Source organism: Lagopus leucura, unplaced genomic scaffold (genome assembly GCF_019238085.1).
Source record: "Lagopus leucura isolate 7727_CA_CO unplaced genomic scaffold, USGS_WTPT01 Super-Scaffold_100157, whole genome shotgun sequence".
Classification (NCBI taxonomy): domain Eukaryota; kingdom Metazoa; phylum Chordata; class Aves; order Galliformes; family Phasianidae; genus Lagopus; species Lagopus leucura.
Window position 1 is genome coordinate 46,644,803 of NW_024962334.1, and position 24,000 is coordinate 46,668,802.

At 45.0% G+C, this 24,000-nt stretch overlaps 1 protein-coding gene across 1 annotated transcript; it reads left to right on the forward strand.

Annotated features, from left to right (window-relative positions):
- Positions 1-249: 249 nt before the first annotated feature.
- On the forward strand, positions 250-21,149 carry GARS1 (glycyl-tRNA synthetase 1). The gene is made up of 17 exons (XM_042889109.1): positions 250-411; positions 3,218-3,319; positions 4,744-4,846; positions 5,849-5,990; positions 6,691-6,779; positions 7,466-7,542; positions 8,794-8,939; positions 9,813-9,962; positions 11,510-11,672; positions 12,615-12,779; positions 14,154-14,261; positions 14,499-14,644; positions 15,674-15,759; positions 17,450-17,559; positions 18,739-18,832; positions 19,585-19,775; positions 20,936-21,149. Exons 1-17 carry the CDS (start codon positions 352-354, stop codon positions 21,059-21,061), a joined length of 2,058 nt encoding a protein of 685 aa, XP_042745043.1. The 5' UTR covers positions 250-351; the 3' UTR covers positions 21,062-21,149.
- Positions 21,150-24,000: the final 2,851 nt, after the last annotated feature.

Sequence of the window (24,000 nt, forward strand, 5' to 3'; positions counted from 1 at the left end):
GCGTGCGCGCATGCGCGCTTTGCGAGCGTCCATACGCCTTACCTGTGTGTTAAGGCGCCCCCTGGCGGCTGGCGCGGCGCCGTGCCGAATCTGCCGCCGCGTTGGTGGTGGTGGCGGCGGTGACGGCCGCCGCCCGTGCGGAAAGTGCGTCGTGGAGGCGGGGGCCGGCTTTACGCAGCGCGGGGATTTCATCATGCGGGGGGGGGGCAGGGCGGCTCGCCGCGCCTCTCCATGCCGCTGCTGCCGCCCCGTAGCTCTCTGCCCGCCCTACTGCGCCTCCTCAGCCGCCTCGCCGGCCCGCTCTGCCGCCAGTCCGCTCCGCCTTCCGCTCCTCTCCCGGCCGCGACCCTCATGGACGGCCCGCAAGCCGAGGCGCTGCTCGCGCCGCTGCGGCAGGCGGTGCGGCATCAGGTAACAGAACGTGAGCGGCGATCCGCTGCGAGGGACGGGCGGAGGGCAGAGCTGGGCGCGAGCCTCCGTCTGGGAGCGGCACCGTGCGGTCCCGTTGTGTCTCTGGGCCTCCGAGCAGGGTTTGCCGGGCTGCGTGCCGTGCCCCAGCACTGCGGAGCTTTGCCTCTCCGTTAAGGGTCGCGGGATGACTTCCCGTTCGAGCTGAGGTTGTGTTGGAGGTCAGTCGTGTCCTTTATCACTGCGTGCTCGCCCGATAAGAAGTCACTCGTTTGAGCATTCTGGTATCTGTTTCGTATGGGTGTTATTAACAGGCGTCTTTATTAACAAGGAGGTTGTGGATGCCCCATCTCTGCAGGCATCCACGGCCGGGCTGGATGTGGCTCTGGGCAGCCTGGTCTGCTGGTTGGCAACCCTGCATACAGCCCAAGTTGAGCACTGTGGTCCTTTTCAACCCAGGCCATTCCATGATTCTGTGTTGATTCTATGATCTTTGTTACCTTTAGCTCCATCATCACCCAAGAAGGATTTGCTTTTCATTTCATAGCTGAACCTTGGTGCCCTTGCAGTGTGAGTGGCTGTACAGCCTGCACACAAGGAATTTCCCCTTCCTCCCTGCTCTAGCAATACTGCATGTGGGTTCTCCATCAGCATCTGAATCCACTGTCTTTATGCTTAGCTGCTCACGTATCTACGTGTGTGTCCCATATGCTGGGAGATTTCTGCACGTGTTTCCCCATTAAATGGATTTACGGCCTTCTAATTATACCAGCGCTTCAGTGAGTTCTTGTTATGAATCACTGTGCAGCATAATGCCTTGGTAGGGAACTCCTTGTCAATAAAACAGTGACCCCTGGAGCCCTCCAATGTGTGGATGCTGCCATTGGGGCTGTTTAGCATCGATGTCCCCTCATTGTCTGCCGGTGGGATTGGAGCAGAGCGCCTTGCGGTGCCAAGGAGAGATGTGGGGGTAAACATGCCTAGCTTGGACCAGGACTATTGTCGCTAATGGCTTACAGTAGTGATTCACTGAGATGTTTGTGCATAGCGAAAGAAGGATTGGGGTAGCTGGAACATGATGGTGCAGCAGACCCTGTCTGCCAGCCCTCAGAGGAGTGGAGGAGCGGCTTAATTAAGCCTCAGGGACTCACAGCCTATGGAGAGGGAAGTGAGCAGCGTATCTTCCTGCAGCAGCGCCTGATGCAATAAGCTGCCGTGATCCAGGGGTGGATCCCTCTCTGCTCTATTGGTCTATGGGACAAAGCTGCAGAAAAATTTGCCACATCGAATGCTGCTGTGCACTCCTCCTCTGGGCTGGGCTCAGGCTCGTAGCTTTAATTAGATCGAGTTCTGTCAGCAAACATAATTGCTTGCTTCAGTGGTGCTGTTTTTTTTTTTCTTTCCCCTTGCATATGTCTGAATACTCTCTTACTCAGACATCAGGACAAAGAGTTGCTCTCTGCTGCTTCTAGATGCTCTGCATTGAACGGAGTGATAGCTCTGTTGAGTCAGCAGTAGCTGCCTTGCTGCTGCCTTGATGTTTTTACCACTGCCGACCCCTCAGCTCGACAAAGGCAGGTTGAACTTATTACTTTAAAGGGGAAAAAAAAATTCAGATCCCTCCCTCTGCCACGTTACCCAGGAATGGCAGTGAGTGAAACTTTCACATTTTGATAGAAGTAGTTAACAGGAAAGAAACTGCAGCTTTCTTATGTTCTTTTAGCTGACAGGGCTAAAGGAGCCCAGCAGCTTTCTTATTTATCTGTCATATGTTTGTTAACTTTAATGCTTTCTTTAGAGTCTTCCTGCTTCTGTGCTTCTATGCTCAGGGGCATGATTTAGCAGAGGGCTGTTAGGGTAACATGGTTAGCTTGTGGTTGTGGACTTGATAATCTTTAAGGACTTTCCCAACCCCAGTGATTTTATGGTTCTATTAATAACATCAGTCTTTAATCTTCCTGCTCTTTGAAGCACTTGAACTTTCTTAAATCTGATTTCTGAATGATAGTTGCGCATTCTCTTCTCTTTGGGTGATCAGTGCCTGTGGCATTAACTAATGAAAAAAGCTGGTATTGTGGAAGTGTGATTTTTTTTACTCTTTTTTTTTTTTTGTAATGGAGATGTGCAAGGCATGAGGAAAGTGCTCAACTTGGAGCATCTTAGAAGATGCTCCTTCAGATACTGATACTTCAGGTACTGATGTCTCTGTGCTTTTTCCTCCTGATGCTTTTTCTTTGTCCTCAGTAATTCAGCATAGACTTTGGTTTTGACTGAAGAAGTGTGTCTGGAAAGGAAGACTCTTAATTAATTCTGTGTTCTGTGAGATGTTATTCTAAAAAGCTGTGTGCTTATTGGCCAGTTTTGACCAGGTTTAGCAGAGGAAGAGTCTGAAGTGCTCATAAACTTAGAAGAAAAACAAAAGGGGTAGAAAGTAGGGAAGCCTTATTAGTAAGAGAGAGCCCAGAGCCTACACTGAGCACCTGAGGATCAAGTTTGTGCATCCTCAAAGACAGAAATTAGGATTTGTGGACGTATTTGTACAGTGGTGCATGGAGGAGTGTATTTGCATGCTAAGATTTAACAGGGTTGTGGGGAGGAGGAGGCAGCGTTGATTTGGCTAAGGATGCCCAGTTTTGTGAGCTCTCCAGTGCGTTTGAAACAGTTGAAGCAGACCTTTTGAGACTGAAGTGGGGAGTGAGGAGGCAGCACAAACCTTCCCTTTGGGTTGCCAGGAGAGCTGAAATACCTGGAGTTCTTGTCAGTGGTGTTTGAAGAAAGGATCACAATCTTCTCTTTTGTCACCTTCTAGGGAGAACTGGTAAGGAAGCTGAAGGAAGAGAAAGCTCCCCAGGTGGATATAGACAGAGCTGTAGCAGAGCTCAAAGCTCGGAAGAGGGTCCTAGAAGCAAAGGTGAGTCTGGAAGTTAAATGTGAGTTCTGCATTTCTGTCAGAAAAGCCCTGGAATCTCTGCTTAATACATTTTTACAGCACTGATGCTGACAGAACAATCATAGCCTGCTAGAGCATTCACTTCTGAAATAGCTGACATAGGTGGATCTTTCTGACCAGTGACAGTTTCATTTGTTGCCTGTGAGCATCAAACCTCAATATGTGAGTGAATGAGTTTGTTGTTAATGGTCGAAGTTGAAGTTAGGTGTGTGTGTGTCACCAGCCCTCATTGACTATTTAGATCTTTTCTGTGCACAGTGAGAGGAAACACTGTTCATTGAGTTTCCTTTCCACACTCCTCGTGTGGCATTTGAATTCCCAAACTGATGTTCAACATACTTGCTTAGAAATCATATCCTTTACTACAGTTTAAACAGTTTTTTGGTGATGTCACATAACTTAGGGCTTTCTTCATCCTTTGAGAGCAGGATGCCATGAAATTGTGCCCCCTTCTTAAATATGCTTATGCCCTGAAAAGTCTTTCTGCAGATGAAACAATAGAACTTCAAGTTCATTTTGTCTCTAGATCAGTAAACATATAAAAGCACAACTCTGTTCCTCAGCCATGAGGAACCTGACACAGAGAATGGTGAGTTAGGATAGGAAACTCAGTGGCCCTTTGAGCCCCACCTTTTGGTGGAGAACAGCCTGTAGGATGCAGCATAGAGGTGTGTTTGGCAGTTACACAATTTGTGTGGGCTGTATCCCTGTCAGTGCAAGAGTGGCCTTGTAAACACTCCTTGGGAATGCAGCACCTACATATAGGTGTTTTCTCTTGACAGTGTTTTCAGCAATGCACCTCAGTTGCTTACAACTTCTGCAGAAGGCAGTAGTGTGAATGCTTGTTTGCTTTAGCAGCTGCTGCTGCAGCTTACAAGCTCTGTAGTTCCTCTGTAGTTCTGCTCTCTTTAAACAGCAGAAACTGAATGTGAAGGATTAAAAAGAGCAGAGTAGTCGAGTGTTACAGATTGTTTGGCTTTATGTCCCCAGGCCATATCTTTTCTAAAGTCTGTAGATGATTATGCTCCTCCATTGGGTCTTTCACCCCCTTTCATCCAGATCAGGTGAACAGTTGCTGAGCTGTTGATTCAGGATCATAACAGTTGTTTCTTCATTGGTTGTACAGAAAGGTGCAGGCTTAGCTGCCTGAAAGTTAGACTGTATGAGTCCACCTCAAGTATCTAAAATGCTGTTTTCAGACAGTGACAGTGTTTGTCACTGAGTGCTTGAATCTCAGCATGGCCATCCTGCTCGGGAAAATGAGCAGGTGCCTTTGCTTCAAAATGTTCCTTACAGACTTTTGATTCATAATGGTAAATGGAGAGGATTTTTCCTTCTGTCAGTAATGGGAAATGTTAACTGTTTTCAGTTTGTTTGAATTACAGGAGTTGGCCTTACAGCCCAAAGATGACATCGTGGACAGAGTTAAAATGGAAGACACTCTGAAAAGGAGGTTTTTCTATGATCAAGCCTTTTCTATTTATGGAGGTACAGATTTAAAGACGTTTAAGTTGTGGTTCCTTCAGGCTGATGTTCTGGTCTCTGTAGCTGTGTGAAATGCTGGACTCTTGGGGTGTTCTCTTAATGCAACCTTAGGTTTCTTTTGTTTCCACGTTGGTTGTAAACTTTCTCCTCGAGTCTGTTAGCTTTTCCAGAAGTCTCCCTCTCCCTAAATGCAGATGAGTGGAAGTTTTAAGCATTACAGAGTAGAAGGCAGTTGCCTTGCAGAGGGGGAGGGTGTTTAGGATTTAAGGGAAGTGATCAGCTTGTTTCCTCATAACCATTTATCTGATTTTATTTTTTTTTGCAAGATAATGCCCAAAACTAACTTGAACTTTAGAACATGTTACTATAATGAACTTTATTAGGCAAGTGAACTACTGTGGCTGTTAAACCTCTTCACATAGCTGATTTGAGGCAGCTCAGTGTCAGCGCAGTGTCTGTGTGGTTAAATCCTCTTCCACCTAAGAAAGTAAAATAAATATTTTCCTCTAGTTGGTTTTATTTTTGTGCTTAAGCTGGTGATGAACAGAGACATGTCTTACTACTAAAGTAGTTTATTGCCTTGAAACGTGCTTGATTCCTCTCTTTTGTATTCAGATACCTTCTGCAGTTGGATAATATTTTGTGGGAACAATCTATTGATGAGGGGAGTGAAGCTCTTAGAGTTGTCGATTGCACATACCAACAGCTGTTTCATCTGTCATTATCTGATGCCCTGGTGCAATCTGCAGCTGAACTGTGCTGAATAGTGTAGAGTATTCCCTCCAAGTGCTTGGCAGTTCACTTCCATCGTGGTTCTCCATGTAAAAGTGCTCTGCAATGAGCCATATTCCTTATTCTGCTAGCACAGAACAGTTCATGCTCAGCAAATTACCTCAGGATTAAACTTGCTGGTGGGAATGCTGAGAATGGAAGAGTTTCCCTCCAGATATTGTAAGTTCGTACCATCTTGCACCTAACACACTTGTCCCCTTTTCTTCTTTGCAGGTGTCAGTGGCCTGTATGACTTTGGGCCTGTTGGATGTGCTTTGAAGAACAACATCATCCAGGCATGGAGACAGCACTTTATACAGGAGGAGCAAATCCTGGAGATAGACTGTACCATGCTCACACCAGAGCCAGTTTTGAAGTAAATATGAATCTTTCTTTCTACAGCATGTCATTTCTGGTCATGGTTGCTTTTTACAGTCTGCTGTAAAATTACCCATAGGGATCTTGAGGCTGGGTCACCCAATTCCACATCCTTTTGTAATGCCAAATAATTACAGACCAGTGCACAGATCGGGGTGAGAAGCTGTTGTTACATAAATGTGGGAGAGCAGTGTGACTGAACTATGTAAGAATCATGTCTTAATGTCTCCTGGCTGTCCCATTAGGTATAAAATTGTCATTATCCCTTCTTCTAACAGGTCAAGAAGACAAGAAAAAGGATTTAAATGGCCTGCCCAAAACTGGGATGCTGAAGTCATGGTTTAGAGCAGTGGCCCAATTGTTTTGCCATCCTTCCCTTGGTGGAGGGGTGGCAGCATGCAGTGCATTAACTGAGCTCTGAATGCAGATAACTTTTCTGTAGCCCAGGAATTGGAAGCCCTCTTTTTATCCATGCCTGGGTGTAGGGACAATCCTGAAGAGTAAGAATCTAGACCATTTCACCTCTGTGTCTTTCTGCTAGGATTGCCAGCAGGTTGCTAAATATGTCAGGTGCTTTTGGAATGATTCTGAGCTGAGTCAAGAGCATTGCTTTCTGTGGGTCGCACACAAATGTCGCACCGTACCCAGGGCTGTCCACTAGCAGCTTACATGTTCCTTTTCTGTATCATCTGTTCTAGGACTTCTGGCCATGTAGACAAGTTTGCTGACTTTATGGTGAAAGATGTGAAAAATGGAGAATGTTTTCGTGCTGATCATCTCTTAAAAGGTTTGTTTTTCTTACAAGGCCAGCGAGTTTGGGCATTTCTTGTAGTGGTACAAGCATAGGAAAGATGTCTTTCTCAAGGAAAGCCAGTTGGTGTATCTGGTCTTTCACAATTGTGATCATAGATCATTAATCATTACTTGCTTTTCCTTATCAGAGTTCTCTGTCTAAATGTTGTGTTTGTGTTTTAAAGGAAATGCAGGATCTCCAGCAAACACAGCCAAAATACTTTTCTCAAATGAGATTGGGAATTCTTGACTTCATTTTGTCTACTTTTGTGTTTCAGGGAGAATGCTCTGCTTATAAAGAGGAGCACAGTCTAACCCTACTGTACCAAGTCAGCGTGTGCATCTTATTGCATTGGATAAAATCAGCTTTGCTGCTTTGGCATCAGGCATTAGTTTGAATTTCAGATCTTCATAGAATGAGAATAAGGAGGAAGGGGCTTGGGTTTATAGAAATGAGTATCAGAAAGAAATAAGAGAAGGCCCTGTTTTCTCTAGTGTAGATCCTCAGCTGTAGATCATCATTGCCCTGACAGGAGTGGAATTAGCCTGATAGACCCCAGCAAGTCAACTGGTGGTGGATGTGTACTTATGCTGGAGGATCCTCCTGATTTGTCTGCCTTTAGCTTGGGGTCAGTTGTAGGGTTGCAATATAAACTCAATGTGGGATTTTCTTGCTCACAGCTCACCTGCAAAAGCTTATGTCTGACAAGAAGTGCACAGCAGAGAAAAAGGCAGAAATGGAAAATGTTCTGACACAGGTAGGTGCCTGCATGAGGAGGAGATGAATGCTTCAGGGATGTGTGTGCCTAAGGGAACTGCAGTGCACAGAAGTAATCTGTTGTGTTTCCCTAAGGATGCATAAAACTCTGCACCTCAGAGATGCATGTAGGTTTGTCTGTGTTCCGAAATACTGGAAACTTCCTGGCTAATTCCATCTCCTTTTTTTGTTTGGATAGTTACTGCTGTTGTGGCTGTCTTTTGAATGCTGTATTGGTAGGGCTGAAGCTCTATCCTTGGAGGTTGTCTGCTTTGCTGCATTCCACCTGCTGTAAAAAGCCTGTTTCTTCTGAGTCCCCCTTTGCCTTTGTCAAAACCTCACTGCGGGACTGTGATGCAAAAGAGCAGTCAGATGAGTTTTGGCAGGGTGCAGAACCACTTAGCACTGAATTGGGATGTTTTAAATTTGCTTTGACTTTGAAGCACTTCAGATTTGTTTCTCTTCTCCCACTACCCTGCAAAGATTTTCCTATCTTTTATTTTTTTTGTCTGGTGAGAAGAGTTGTTGCTCCAGTCTGACATTCCTGAGTAGCTGTGCAGGCATTTGCCTTTAGTTCTTGTTTCTTTGGGTGTTTATTTTTTTGATGTTTGTTCTGACGACTTCTAGGGTAAATGCTTTGAGAGCAGATGTTTCCTTCAAGAAGGAGCAACCCTTTCTTGTGCGCTGCATCACTGAACAGCAGCCCTTAGCTCTTTCACACTGCAGCTTTGAACCTTTGCAATCCGTTGGAGGAATCCCTCTATTAATAAACTCTTTCTTTTTCTCCTATTTTGAGGCTTCTGTAGTACATGAAGTAAGAGAAGTAAGGAAATGAATGCAGGGAAAGCACTGCAGAAGTTTCAGCTTTCTTCTCCCTTGCTGCTGTATTTTTTTTCCTTCCCAACATGCTGTTCCCAATGTTCTAGCTTCATCTGAATAGTTTCAGCTACTGGTGGGTGGTGATGCAGTCCCAGTGACTTTTCTTCTGATTTGCACCCACTCACATGCATAATACCTCCATTTCTATGTATCTGAGTTGTGGACTGACATTGCTAAAATGGGTTTGCAGATGTCCAGGGTATACTTCTTTCATTGGTTCAGACTTCAGCTTGCTTGACTATTCTAGGCATGTGCTTCAGAGCTGTGGATCATGCTCAGTAGCAGGTAAAGGGGATATAATTATCTATTATATGTGTCATTATCTATTATCTTATTTACTAATTAAAATAATTCTCTTATGTTTTGATATTAGTTGGACAACTATGGCCAGCAAGAGCTTGCAGATCTCTTTGTGAACTACAACGTGAAGTCACCTATCACTGGGAATGACCTTTCCCCTCCTGTTTCTTTCAATCTGATGTTCAAGACCTCCATTGGGCCCGGAGGAAACATGCCTGGGTTGGTACTAATCTCATGCTGCTCACTCTTCTTCATAGATGATGTGGAATTAACATTGAGGTCACAGCAGGACTGAAGTATGCAGTTTTCTCTTGAGTAACCTTCCCCTGTCTTTGAGTCCCAGCCTTCTATGGCAGTTTATCATTCCTCTTGGCAAAAAGAAGAAGGAGCTGCTGCAAAGTCACAGAAGTACTGGAAGCAGCCAGGCTGTATGGATCACAGCTGTGCCCTTGCTGGTTGGCACTGTCATTTCCAAGAAGTCAGTTAATGTTGGGTCCCCATTTGACAGTGATCTCTTGGCTATAGAGAAGCTGTTGCAGTGTGGACTTCTGACAGGATAAATTTACTTAATGGAGTGGTTCATTGGTAACATCATCTACTAGATATTTGTACTCAGTGTGATAATGCAGAGGCTTTTGTCTTCAGTTGGGAACCAGCTGCAAAACTGAAATTCCTGTTGAAAAGTGGAGAATGCTGTAGTTAGGGTTGCCCTGAGATAGGTTTCGTGATAGATGTCACGCTTTCCATGACTACATGAAGTAGTCTATGTATGAGATGTTCTCTGTGGGAATGTCTCACATTACTGTTGGGATTCAAAGGGCCTTTACCCTAAAACCTCTTCAGTTTGGGAAATAGCAGAGGTGCATTCATGGTTTGCCTGCCAAATCCACATTTGTAAGCAGTCTGGCACAGCCTAGGCTCATGTAGGGCTGGCAGGGGGGGTGCAGTCCGTCTGACCTCTATGGCTGTACTGGCCACTTGGTTTCCTCACAGCCTATTGCTTCAGTGTTTTGTGTCAAGGTTTCTATTAACCATTGTTATTTTTCTAACTACTTTCCCCACACATTTGTCTCCCTGATTTTCTCCTTTCAGCTATCTGAGGCCAGAAACAGCACAGGGAATATTCCTCAACTTCAAACGTCTTCTCGAGTTCAACCAAGGCAAGCTCCCTTTTGCTGCTGCTCAGATTGGAAACTCCTTCAGAAATGAGATCTCGCCCCGATCCGGCCTTATCAGAGTGAGGTACTGCAGATTTCCTCTTCCAGCAGCAGGGTGCCTTGGAGTGGGTGGCACCTCCCTTTTGTTTCATTGTTTGTACTGTGGCTTTCACTTCAGAAGGTTCCTGATAATGTGCCTAGTGAGTCTTAGGGTTCCTGGGCAAAGAACCCGTTCACCTGAGGTTTTAACAATAGAGTTCTGTCTAGGATCTGTGAAATAGCTGTTCCATTAGAAACACCTCGATTAAACTCAGTTTTATCACAAAAACTTAGTGGTCACCGTAAAGAAATCATATTAAAAGTAGTTGTGTTCTTTACAGGATGTACAGTTTAGTTTAATCATATCACACTGTTTATTTTCAGACTGAAATCTGGAATCAAAATGTGATTGACCTTGCAGCAGTGTTTGCTAGTCTCAATTCTGCAGATTCTGCAATTCTGAAGCTTATTACAGAGAGGAAGTGAGGAGATTACCTGACTCAAGACCTGTCTTTGTGTCCCAGCATCAGTCCAGCAGGGAGAGCTCAGGATTATTCCTGAGAATTATTTTTGAAGCTTTCTATCTCAGGGTGAAAGTGATTACTGCACTTCTTTAAGGGTAATCACTGCATCTTAACTGAATTATTCTGAGCAGATGTCTCCTCTATCTAATTGGGAATGAGAACTTTGATGTACTGTTAGTGGGATTCTGCTGTACACACAGGCAGCGTGTGTTGTAAACTCAGTAACTGATTAATATGATCTCTGAATGTCACTGAATGTCATTGACAGGCAGTGGCATCATTAGCACTAAGGGAGTGCTTTAGAATTTTCTCAGACCTCCTGTTCTCTCCTGCACATCTGGGAATGAGCAACTTCTGTCATGGAAATACATTTTCAGTCAGGTATAAATCACATGCTTGTGGCACGTTTATAGGAGCCACGTTTATAGGAGGTTATTATGCTATCCTAGGGTATTGCACTCTGATGCTTGTGATTTAAAGTTAATGATTACACAGAGGTTGTTGTTAGCAAAAACCTTAAAAAAAAAAAACCAAGCTAATTCAGTGTGATTTCAGTCAAGAAGGCTAAGAATCAGTGTGTGAGCATAGGTGTATTAAAGGCAAGTTCCTCAAACAGAATAGGTTGTACACCATTGCTGAATGTAGCAGTATAATTATTTTCAAGACATCATCACCTAACCTGGCTCCTATAGGCACCTCTCACATGAGTTAAGGTTGCTGAACTAGACAGTGGATTACTTTTCATTGACCCTATGCAATAGTCTGAAAGAACTGCAGACAGTTTTGGGAAGGATTTCCAAAGGTGGTGTTCTTTGGTTTGAATCACAGTGGTGATAAACGTGGACTAGATATTTCTAAATGACATTGTGGGATGTTTTATTGGGAATTTGGGGATTAAAGGAAAGCCAATGTCCAGGCTGGTTCCAGTCTTTCAATTGCCTTGGCTATGAATTTATTTTTATTTTTAAACCCCTGACTTTCTTGTGAGGCGCAAAAACAGAGTCATTTATTAGGAGGGTTGTGGCAGAAGTACCAAATACTTAATGTAAATGGTTGATGTCTCCATTAGGGAATTCACCATGGCAGAAATTGAGCACTTTGTGGATCCCAGTGAGAAAAATCATCCCAAGTTTCAGAGTGTGGCAGATCTCAACATCCTCCTGTATTCTTCCAAGGCCCAGCTCAGCGGGCAGTCTGCCCATTTAATGCGGCTGGGAGATGCTGTTCAACAGGTAACATTCCTTCTGTGAGCATGTAGAGCCTGCTCTTAAGACTAGTGCTCTGGAGGCTGAATTACAAACTGTGTGTTGATGCCAGTTGGGGTTTGCTCCCAGATTTAAGGCTCGGATCTCTCAGGTGCATCAGTGTGAATCAGATCTGATCATGGACTCACGTAGAGTCATTGAACAGCTTGGGTTGCAGGGGACCTTAAAGACCATCCAGTTGCAACCCCTTGCAGTGGGCAGGGATAACTTCCACCTGTATCACGTTGCTCAAAGCCTCCATCCAAGGGGCTAGAACATCTCCAGGGATGGGCTAACGGTGATAAAAGGCTGCAGGTAGTGCTAGGATAGTGGGATCTATCCCTTAGCTATTTGGAGTGAAGCAGTAAGGAGTGCTAATATTTGCCAAAAGATCAACAGTGACTGGGAATCTAATACTCAGTTGCTGACCCCCAGTGGTATTTGGCTTGCGTGTTGGGGCTTCACTGCATTGTTCTCCACACATGCAAACAATCAATGAATGGGCTTATAAAACAAAAGCCCTAAACCACAAAAAAGCCTTTTGTATTGAGACTGTAAACTGTAGAGAAGAGCTGTTGTGGAGCCCTGAACCCTGACTGGAATTCACGTGCAGTGTTGTAACACCAGTGAGTATAGTGAGGTCTCTTCAAGTAGGTGATCGTCATGGAGAATTAATAATGAGTCCTAGAGTGATAACAAATCAATGTTTTCCATCAGATGGAGCTCCTGGCAGTATTATTAGTTGAATTTGAAGAGATGTAATAGTGAGTTTCAGACAGTTTGTAGTACTTTGTCCCAGGCAGCTACAAGAACTTCTGTCTGTAACATTCTTACCACGTTATGGTAAATCCTGGCTTTACTTCCCTGGGAGTTAACATCTGTGTGTGTTGTTTTTGTTTTTTCTTTTCTTCCTGCTTTGGATTCTTTCAGGGCGTGATCAATAACTCCGTTCTTGGTTACTTCATTGGTAGAATCTACCTCTTCCTTACAAAGGTTGGTGTATCCCCTGACAAGCTGCGCTTCCGACAGCACATGGAGAATGAGATGGCTCACTATGCCTGTGACTGCTGGGATGCAGAGTCCAAAACATCGTATGTAAGTGAAAGATTGAAACAGCAAATTCTGCCTGTTAGTTCTGTTGTTGCTGTAGGAAGGTGGAAAGTCTGTTTCTGTCCAGCCCCATGTTATTCACACAGTTAGCACAGTATAATCTGAGTCACAAAGGACTTCAGGGAATAAGCCAGCTCCTTTCATGCCTCTGAGCTGTTTGTGCTCATTTGTAGGTCCATTCTTCAGACTCCTTTGCTGGAGACTGAAGTCACCTGTGGATTTTGTACCGATTGAATTTCATTCTGCAATGAGGTGAAACCAAGTCCTGGTGCTTTCCAAAAAAAAATGCAACCCCCTGTAAGAGTGGTGGCCAAGGATTTGTTTCCATGGAGGCGTTACTCCAGGATTGATTCCTTCCTGCTAGAAATGTTCCTTCCTTTCCCACTTGCAAGGCGTGAGAAATTAGTTTATACCTGCCAGCTCAGCCAGCTGGGGCTGAGTGAAAGATTTCCAAAGAGCACTTACCTTCCAGTTGAGTCACCAAGAGCTCTTCAGTTCAGGCCTCTTTGAGTGCTTTGTTTTTCTTTTATCTTGTCAATTGGATTTTGAAGAATGCCATATTTTTGTTGTTGTAGGTGAACCAGCAGTGAGCAGTTAGGGAGCAGGCTTAAATTCACTTTAAATTCTTTTGGAAAGTCTTTGGATCTTTCAGTAAGTGTAAGCCAAAGTGTATCACTTGAATAGTAATTAAACAGTATCTATAATGGGCAGTGAAATAATTCATCTCTTCTAAAGCACATCACCTATGTTTCTGACTTTGGAAGAGAAGAATTTATCTCAATATTTGCTTCTTCATATCTGGTGAAGTGTATGTTTTTCAGTTAGCCTTTCCAAAGAGTTTACAATATGTGCAGATTTTTGGAAGGTGCCTAGAAAACTCCAAGTGCTTTTATTCTAATAAAGAGCTGAAAGATGGAAAGGATTCTGCTGAGGTCTGTGGGGTTAGTCTGTGACACTGCAGTGACCATTATGTGAGTGGACCCCATGCACAGCCTCTGTCAGAATAGCCAAACTGGGGGTCATGTCTTCGTGTGCCTGTAGTGTCTGAGTGGAAGGACTGTATACTCTGGCCCCAGCCCCGAGCTGTTAGCACAGCACTGTGCTCTGCCAAGTCATGAGGAAAACCTGGCCTTGAACACAGACACTGCTTAGATAACTGATCATTTCCTCTGGAAACAAACGGAACCATTCTAATGAAGGAGCAACTAGTGAGCGATGGCTGCTTGTTGTAATAGAGCTAACTATGTAGAAAAAAGCAGTCATGGGAGAAAGGAGGGCTTAAGGGAAAACAAACATAAATTTGACAGTTAAGTGGACAGAGAAGTGTGTTAGTGAAAGCTTTCACTTCTGTTTTTTCAGGGTTGGATTGAGATTGTAGGCTGCGCTGATCGTTCCTGCTATGACCTCTCCTGCCATGCTCGTGCCACCAAAGTTCCTCTTATAGCTGAGAAGCTTCTCAAAGAACCTATATCCTTTCAGAATAAACCAGATTCTCTTGTAAAATTTGACAGTGGGGCGTCCTAGAGAATATGCAACTCTTCTTAAAGTTAAATCTGTTAATTTATCAGGGAGCAGATTTAACAGTTAGGGGTCAGCAGAGCTTTGGGAAATAACCTGCAAAGAATTGAGTGTGTGGGTGATGTCACTTGTGGGCAGAAGGGGATTTACTGTTCTGCTTGGCTTTTTTCCTTAACTACATCATACAAAACAGTCAACATTGTTCAGTTTGAGGCAAACAAGGGAGCCATTGGCAAAGCTTACAAGAAGGACGCGAAGGTGGTGATGGAATACCTTTCCATGTGTGATGAGTGCTACGTCACTGAGATGGAGCAGCTGCTGAACGACAAAGGGTGAGCTGGCTGTGTGTGTGTGTGTGTGTGTGTGTCCTACCCTTCTCTGACACTTCTGATGTGGGTTCCCAAATTGCTGTTTGATGAATTGGAGCCTCCTGAAGCCAGCTTTCTCGTGACAATAGGCTAGCTAGGTCACTTGAAATGTTTTAGTGCTGTTCCTTCCACCACGTCACTGTGGGTCATCCATCAGTGTATATCTGATGTATGCACACAGTTTTGTATTCCTGGTATTCAAATATCTGTTTATTTATATGGGAATGAGCTTCTGATTGCAATGGAGTTAACCCATAAAGAGGCACAGCTCAGTGAAATGGGTGTTCACCATCTTCCCTACTGTGATTTCAGAACTGAGCAGGGCTGGCAGATAGTTTTAAAATCAAACAAATCAAACAGTTCTGAGAGAAATGGGACTAAAGATTTAGTTAAAGGAAGAACAGAGCTGGTGTTCCCCAGCATTTAGTGATACACTAGCACTTGCTATGGTCTTTTATGCATCGAGGCACCAATTTGTGTATCTTTCCTCAACCTGTCTGCGTGCATTCCTCATGCACACAAGGAATTTAAAATATAAGAGATCTCAACAGTTGTCAAATGGACTGAAGCAGGCCAGCAGCTGTGTATGTGAAGGGTAAAATAAGAAAAAAGGCATAACTTTTTATAAGTATGCATTCGACAGGATGTACAGTCTGCAGCAAGTGCCTGTTTTTTTTGTGCCTTTGTTTTTTTTCCTTTGGTGTTTATTCTTCATTCTGAGATGCTTCCATTTCCTAATTGAGTTTGCCTCAGGCTCTTAACCACAACTAAGTTCACTGTGATTATAGAAATGGTTGCTTTTAATTTCTATGTTGTAATTTTTGTTATTAACTTGAATTTATTTGAATGGTGATGCCACACGTTTCTTCAATCTCTGGGATTTGCTCTGGCTTCTATGGTCTTCCTCTCAAAGTAAAGTGATGCAATTATGGAAATATAACCTGTTTAGTTCTTGCTGTAGCTCTTGAATGACTTTTTTTTTTTCCTTTGCAGGGAATTTACTGTTGAAACCGAAGGGAAAACTTTTACATTAACAAAGGACATGGTTACTGTGAAGAGATTTCAGAAAACGTTACATGGTAAATGTTTTGTAGTTTGATCAACAGATGTAAGAGGCAGATCAGGATATGCTTTGAATGTGGAGCTGATCAGTTGCAGGGTCCTGGTGGTGTTTGTTCCATGGCACAGGAAAAACCTCAAATGTTATTCTCTTGAAATTTGTTTAAAGCAGCTGGGAAAGCTTCACTCAGCAGTGGGATTTCACCCACAGGCCTGTTGTCTGGTCCTGTTCAGTAACCTGTTTCATAGACTTCATGCTGTATATTATATTCCTGCTGCTTTATCTGCATATTTAGGGGTTTGTAAGGGGGTGTTGGAACCAATTGCTGTAGTGATGGAGGAGCTGGGGAGGGTGCACCAACTTTGGGAGCCTCAATCTCCAAGTCCATTTCAAGTGTAACAGATGGGTTGTGGCAGTCAGGTGTTGGGGCTGTGGGCACAGTTCTCTGCTTACAGCTCCAGTTTTCACTCTGTTGCCTGCAGCCAGAAGTCTTCTGGCACCTGCCAGCTCACCAAGCTGACCAGGCTCACGATGAGTCCAGTCATATCCTCTGGCAGCTGAAAATCATACCTGTTTTGATCAGGCTGCATCTCCACAGGGCTTTGATATGGGAAATGGGGTTAGAAGGTGAATTAACAAAATATATGTGGATTTATTTCCCCAAACAAGTCTTGTCTTTCTAGCCAGCTCTGTAAGCACCTCACCTGAGGGCATTTGGGAAGTCTTTGGCATTGCTGGGGTCTGAGGGAGGTGTTTCCCCAGTTTGTAGTGTAACTAATGGCTCACCTTGCCTTTGGTTGGGAGCGTGATATGTGCTCCTAGGAAAGAGCAGAGCTCGTAGCACCTACAAGCTGTATTTGGTCTTGCAGCTGGGCCACTGAGATGTTAAGGTGCCTTTCAGTCTGCAAGTGCTGATGCTGTGCCAAGTCTTACCTCATTGTAACTTCAGAGAAGTTGCCTGCTGAACTCCCTCCTTACTTGGGAGAGTAGGGGGAAGAAGCCTCTCTAAGTGATGTGTGGCAAAGGCTGGAGAGAATTACAGATGTATCATGAAGTAGTACATCATGTCTCCTGAGAATTTTTGCAAGCATTAAATAGTTGATCTTCGTCCTTTCTCCCCTGTTGTCCCATGGACACATTGGAGAATAGGGAGTAGAACAGCAATGCAGCAGGCAGCTGAAAAACTCAGGAATGCAGAGGAAATCTTTATTGGAATTTGAGCTGGGTCTGAAACTCCATGCTTCTCTGCTCAGCCTGCTGGATACTGAAGTGGTGTTGGTAGGTGAAGCTGAAGTGGACCAGGGCTGGAGTACTACCCTGCCATCACTCAGGCTGTTTAATTGTTAGCATGTTCCCTGGCACTGTGTGAGGACATCTCCCAGTAAACAGTTTGGAGAAGACTTTGCCCCTCGGAGTGCGAAAGTTTTCATCCGCATGGATGTGCGTTGTGCTGTGCTGTTCATTCTTAGGGCCAGGGAAGGGAAGCAGACTTGTTATTTACAGCCTAAATGCATTCTATATGTGAATCAAGTCCAGATTTTTTCTCCAGCTGTGTGTATTTAGAGCGGGAATGTTTAACCTTTCTTTTTTCCATGTGCTCCACTACGTGTAATCAGAACTTCAGAGCAGAAAGGCAGCTTCAGTGAACACTTTTTTGGGGGGGGAATAAATTCTTTAATGGTGATGTCCATTTTATTTTTGTGTTCCAGTGGAAGAAATCGTCCCAAATGTAATTGAACCCTCATTTGGTATCGGGAGAATCATGTACACAGTATTTGAGCACACATTCCGCATTCGGGAAGGAGACGAGCAGAGAACGGTGAGCTTTCCTGTGTTTGGGCCTCAGCCTAAAAACACCTGCAGGCATTCACCTCTCCCTACCATGCAGGGGAAGGGCTAAAACAAGGCTGCATTAATACACAGTGGAGATGAGGAAAACCCAAGCAGGCTGTTGAATTCTTGGTTTTGCCAGTGTAGGTGTCATTTATACACGTGCACTGGGAGCACTTGGGTTGTGTGTATGAGGCTCTTAGCATATTGCTGGCAAGAGGGAAGGAAATTCTTTCTTGCTTCAAACTTGGCTGGCAGGGTCCCATCACTTAGAGAAAACACCTCTTCAGTATTTTATTTCCTCTTTTTTGCTGCTTTTCCTTGAATCACACTTCTCTGCAGCAACATAGACAATAGACTGGCCGTTTCCTCACTCCTTCCTGAGATGCAACCTGTAATTTTGGGCACCCCAGAATAACTGCATTCCTTTGTGTCTCTGATGTGCTCTGATGTGTGTGCAGAAACAAGATTCAGGAGTTCAGAATTGGGACACAGCTGACTTTCAGTCAGAAAAACTGCTCATGACATCTAGGATATTGGACTGTGACTTCTCTCCCTTTTAAGTTGCAACTTGCTTTCTGAAGAGCCTGGGCTGCTCTCTGTAATTATGTTGTGTCTGCATTCCTCCCTTTAAGGGCCTGTTGACTGTAAGAGCCAGGAAGGGACTTTTTGGTTCTTTTGGCTCTTTCTTGTTTCTAGGGGTGCCTAAGGAGGATTATGAAAACCTTTGAGCTGCATATATTCCCTGTGCATGCTAAGTTTCTATGGGAATTAAACAGATTGAGATGGATGCTGTGAGAACTCTTCCCATTAGACTGTACAGAAGATGAAATCTCCTGGAGAGAATCCTCTTACCCTTCATTTTCCTATAATTCAGATGAGAATCACTTCCTCCAGAGAGGATTCTGGTAGATTTCTCTTTGGATGAGAGGTAACATTAGCTGTTAGGAGGGAAGGGGGGAGTGGAGGACAGCTGGAGGAAGTCAGTCTTTCTCTAGCAGTGTGAGGTGTTAGTGCTGAAACCCTGAATGCTAATGGCTTACAAAAAGACAGCTACTCAGAATCCCCCTGCCCCTAAGCTCACTCAGAGCTTATTCTCTCCTCTTAAGAACCTACTCTAACTGTTAAACTTGTATTTATTTGTGCTTTTTCTTTTTTCTCCCCTTAGTTCTTCAGCTTCCCAGCTGTTGTAGCACCATTCAAGTGCTCCGTTCTTCCTCTCAGCCAGAATCAGGAATTCATGCCTTTTGTCAAGGAATTATGTAAGTGAAAAACAGCACTGTGGGCCCAGTGGTGATGTGCACTGGGGAGAGAGTTTTATTCCTTGGTGCTGGAGAGGAAAAAGTAGCATTGGGTTCATGTAGGTCTCACACGTGCAAAGGGAAAGCCATTAAACTAAAGCTTTTTATTAGCTTTGAACATCTATGAGTCTTTTCAGACTAGCCTCAAAAATAGTTGACTCTTTGGCTTTCCCTGTGTTGGTTTACAGTGCATAAGCCCAATTACTTTGTTTTCTGTCAAAATTTCCATTTGTACTGTCTAAAAGTAAATACATGAAGGATAGAAACACAGGCTACCTATCAGGCAGTGTGGTTTCTGCTGTCTGCATCAGACTTTGCTCTGGACCTTGCCTCCCCATGCCAAGCCTGCCCCTGCACACACGTTAGGCTGGCTCATTCTTGTGTTAAAGCAAAGCTGTGGGACTGCAATGACAGCTTGGAGTCAGTGACCTTCCTGTTGGTATTGCACTTTGGGTGAGGGTTGAGTGGTGCAGCGTGAGCAGCAGTGTACTTGTGGAGTGGGTTTGAACTTGGAGTCTTGGCAGGGACTGGAACATTGATTGTCCTGTCCAAATCAAAATGAGGACCTGTGGTATTGCTTGAGACTGGGGACACACAGTGCCTCATTTCAGGTAGTGCCGTGAGGGTGTAGGGAGCCTCTGCTACAGACATGTTGCTTGCTGAGTATGCAACGAGTCCTGGTGATTTATTTCCACCTTCTCTGCTTGTTGCAGCTGAAGCACTCACCAGGAATGGCATTTCTCACAAGGTGGATGATTCCTCCGGCTCCATCGGCCGACGCTACGCCAGGACTGATGAGGTTGGCGTGGCCTTTGGGATCACAATTGACTTCGACACCGTAAACCGAACGCCTCACACCGCCACGCTGAGAGACCGCGACTCGATGCGCCAGATCCGAGCTGAGGTAAAGGGCAGGCAGATGGGTTTTGCTGCAGCCAGATTGGTTTCTTACAGGGGAAGGGAGATGTTTCTGATCCACCAGTATCTCTGGTCTGCAAGGGAGTTGTCGCCAGTTCTCACAAGGAAGAGATTCAAACAGAAAATGCTGGCCTTGCTTCTGAAGTCAGGAGAGGCTTTCATTTTCCTAGGATGCAGCGTTGGTGTTCTTAGAAAGCTGTGCTTCAGCCTGATTACACTGCTTTTTAGCTTGCTTTTTTTCTGAAAACCCTGGCTTGGTTTTCAGGGCACTTCTGAATCCAAAAGCACCAAAGGCAAAAGAATTGTGCCTGCTGCATCCTGGCTGACAGAGCCCAGTTCAAGCACAGTTCTTCAAAGCTTGCTTCCCGCTGGTCTTTTCAGCAGCAGTCAAGCTGGTGAAATATTGCCCTAAAGGCATGCCTGCCTTAAGCAAACTCTGCTAAGATGGTTGAAATGCAGAGACTGCAATGGCAAATCTCCTTATAGCAGTCTCATTGCCTGTGAGCAAAACGTCTTCTGTGCCCCTTCTGCGTTCTTGGTAGGAGCCAGGCAGAGTTTGGCTCCTATAGCAGCAGGAGGCAGTGCTGAGCTCCCAGGCTGAGCTCTTCCAGCTCAGATCAGTGTAACAGGCCTAGTGAGCTCCTCAGAGCACCCCTCTGCCTCTGTATCCCCTGCATAACCCTTGCTGTCACATAGCACTGTCATCACCAATTTTCTGCCAATTTTCTGGTTTCTGTAGCTGACTCTTCCCAATATTGCCAGTGCACAGTGAGGAGCAATGACAAGGCAACCAGCAACTCCATTTGTTCTGGTCGTAGAGCAAATTGTGGCCTGGCAAATCCTTGGCTTACAGCATCTTCTGGATATGTGTATTGTTTTCTTTCCCTTACAAAGCTGTAACATAGAGTTAGGAGGGATTAATCTTGCTGTGGCCCACAACAGTGACAATTTCTTTCTCCTCATGTGTTACCCTGAGAAACTGAGCAGTCTGCTGAGATGACACAGTCTGTGATTTAAGTCGTCCTATTAGCTAATGCAGCTGCTGTGTTTTTTTCTTTTTGAATTACCCACATTCCCCAAATATCCAGCAGAACAAATAGATTCTGATAGGTTCATGTTCCATTTGTGTTTGTGATTTGTCTACAGGTCTCTGAACTTCCTGCCATAATTCGTGACCTGGCGAACGGTTATCTAACTTGGGCTGACGTGGAAGCCAAGTATCCACAGTTTGAGGGACAAGAGACTGGCAAAAAGGACACAATAGAGGAATAAAGAAAAGGAACTGAAATAATACCCCGTCACATGTCCACTTTTTACTGTTCATGTTAATATGAAATAAACTTATCGTGTATTATTCAAAGCTGCATTGTTTGTGCACACAGGGACTATTTGTTTTATTTCTTTTCCCCTCAATCGCTGCCTGAACTGAACTTTAAAGGTAACTGCAGTTGGAATAAAAGGTGTTATGAATAAAAAGGCCGTTATATATGTCTGCTTCTCTGTGTTTGTGCAGCCTTGTGCTTTCTTCAGGAATGACTTGTGGTTGGTTTATTTGCTCCTCATGCTGATTGTGGATGTCAGAGGATTATTACAGTCTCTCAAGACCGTACCCCCCTGTCATCAGCTCACATCACTTTGGATGCCCATGCAAGATGCTGCATGCTGTCTGGCCTCGTTCATGAAGGGATATTGAAGGTATCAGTCCTCATCACTTTTTGGTGCTTCTTGCAGCTATAGGAGATGTATATACCCCATAAGAGATGGGGTTTTGTGCTTTTTTTTCTGTTGCAGGTGTTCAATGATATTCTGCAGAATTAGGAGCATTTGCCTGCAGGTCAGCAAAAGGAGTGGGAAATCCAGTTCTTGTTCTTGCTTGGCACAGGTTTGCTTGATTGAGGGATTGAGGGAATTGAGGGATTGAGGGGGGCTGAGATGGCTGGGGCTGTTCAGCCTGGAGAAGAGAAGGCTGTGAGGTGACCTGATAATAGCCTTTCTGTATGTAAAGGGGGGAAACGAGAAAGAAGGGGACAGACTTTAGCAGGGTTTGTGGTGATAGGATTAGGGTTAGGTTTCAGACTGAAAGAAGGGAGATGTAGGATATAAGAAAAGAAGTCTTGTACAGGTAGGTTGGTGAGGCATTGAAACAGGTTGACCAGAGATGTGGTGGAAGCCCTGTCCCTGCAGACATTCAAGACCAGGCTGGACCAGGCTATGAGCAACCTGATGGAGCTGTGTGAGTCTGTTCATTGCAGAGGAGATAAATCAGATGACCTTGAAAGATGCCCTTCCATCTCTTAAGGATTCTGTAGTTGTGTGAATGTGGAGAGCTAGCAGGATCACTTTTTTCCATTCAATGCCTTCTGGCAATAAAGGGTGAAACCAAGGATTGCTCCAAGCAGGTGAGATGAGAGACCTGTACCCCACTTCCCATGGGCAGTAGAGGACTTGCAACCCATATGCCTCCCTGTAGATGGAGATGGCACTTCTGTGGATAGCACTAATCCGTCTGTGACCCACACCATTTAAGAGATACCAACACCTACTTGTATTTTGGTCTCTGATCATTTGTTTGTATTATTTGTAAGCCTACTTTATGTATGCTCCAGCCCATGGAAAGGGCTCTCATATTACTGTAGCACGGATTTCTGTCCTTTGGGCAGAAAACCTCTTCAGACAGTAGGGAAGGTTCCAAAGCTTCTAAAAGAATTACACTGGCACAAAGCAAATTTGGTGTTTCAATGGGAAGCGTAACTGCAGGTTGCAGTTCACCTGCCTGCCCTTGCTTCTAGCAGCTGAACATGAGAACCAATCCAAGTCTTGATGTGAAAAAAGGCATCTGCTGCTGAAGCAGCAGGACCAGGGCACTGCAGAGGGAGTGCTGCTTCCCAGCTGCTGGGGGCTGCACCCACCTGCCAGCAGGTGCCATGTAACTGCTTTGGAGGAGACACAACAAGCTCCGAAGCCTTCAGCCAGCAGCACCCACCTCCCAGAAGAGGGTGCTGTCAGGCAGAGAATGGCAAGCACCAGGAAGGTGTTGAGCTGCTGGAACTGCGGGGTTGTTGGTTAACTCTCGAGCGGCCATTGCTCTGCAGCCCTGCTCCTCCAGCACAGCACTGCTCTGGTGCTCTTTGCTAATGCGGTGGTTGAAAATGCTGCCTAGACCCAGGTATGGATGCAAGAAGAAAGCCTTAGGAATGTGGTGTGTCGTGGTTTATTTTTAGGGGAGCACATGGTGGGGGTATGAGTGAAGTTGGCACCACTTCTATCCCCATCATCTCACGGAGTGGAGGGGTTCTGCCTGATTAAAGGCAATTAATTTACAACACGGATTGCACGAGCCTCCTGGGCAGCCCCTGTAATCAGCAAAGTCTCGGGCATGAGATGTGCCTTAGTTTTTAGGCAGGAATTATGAAGGGGGATCGTAGAAGTGTCTGTTTTACTCTTCTGTGGATGGGACACTGGGGAGGGGAGTGCAGCCCACACCTTGCAAAAATCCCCCTCCAGCTCGAGCAAGCTGCAGGGGAACGGCTCATCCTGACAGAGACAGATCCTACAGCTGTACTTTGCCAATTCAGCTTAAACCTTTCTGATTCCTATCTTGGCTGTGACCTGTGGTTCACCTCCTGCACCAGATAGGCAGAGTTAAGTATTTATGAGTGGGCACTGCTGAATCTCAATCTAACTCCGCATGGCTCTGCTGCCCTCATTTCCATTTTCCTATCTGAGCCGATCAGGTAACGCTCTGCTTTCTGCTGTAATCTGCAGCTATCTCCCTTGCTAGGGGGTGGGAGAACACTGCTCATTCATTTCATGAAGCTGCAGGAGACAGAGCTCTGACAAAGCCGGCTGCTCCTCTTTAAGCTGTAATTTCATAGGATCACAGCATCATTACGGTTGGAAAAGACCTTTAAGATCCCCAAGCCCAACACAGCCCACCCCCACTGTGTCCCCAAGTGTCACATCTCCACATCCCTTGAACATGTCTGGGGACTGTGACCCCTCCACCTCAGTCAATGTACAGATGAGCAGGAGCCGCGTCCCCCCTCTGCCATCTGGAGCCCCTCAGTAATTTTCCAAATCCCACAGCCCCATCTGTAAAAATACAGTGGTGAAAAGAAAAACCCGCAATTGATTCTTCTGCCTCGTGTGGGAAATCAGATATGAAATAATAAATATATATGATATCCTTCAGGCAAAATCCTGCTAGCCAC

Excerpts from the sequence above, each read along its gene's own strand:
- GARS1 (XM_042889109.1), top strand. The coding sequence starts at position 352 with ATGGACGGCCCGCAAGCCGAGGCGCTGCTCGCGCCGCTGCGGCAGGCG. Across the intron at positions 4,847-5,848 it reads AGCCTTTTCTATTTATGGAG|GTGTCAGTGGCCTGTATGAC; the intron begins GTACAGATTTAA and ends TCTTCTTTGCAG. Across the intron at positions 15,760-17,449 it reads ATTTCAGAAAACGTTACATG|TGGAAGAAATCGTCCCAAAT; the intron begins GTAAATGTTTTG and ends TTTGTGTTCCAG.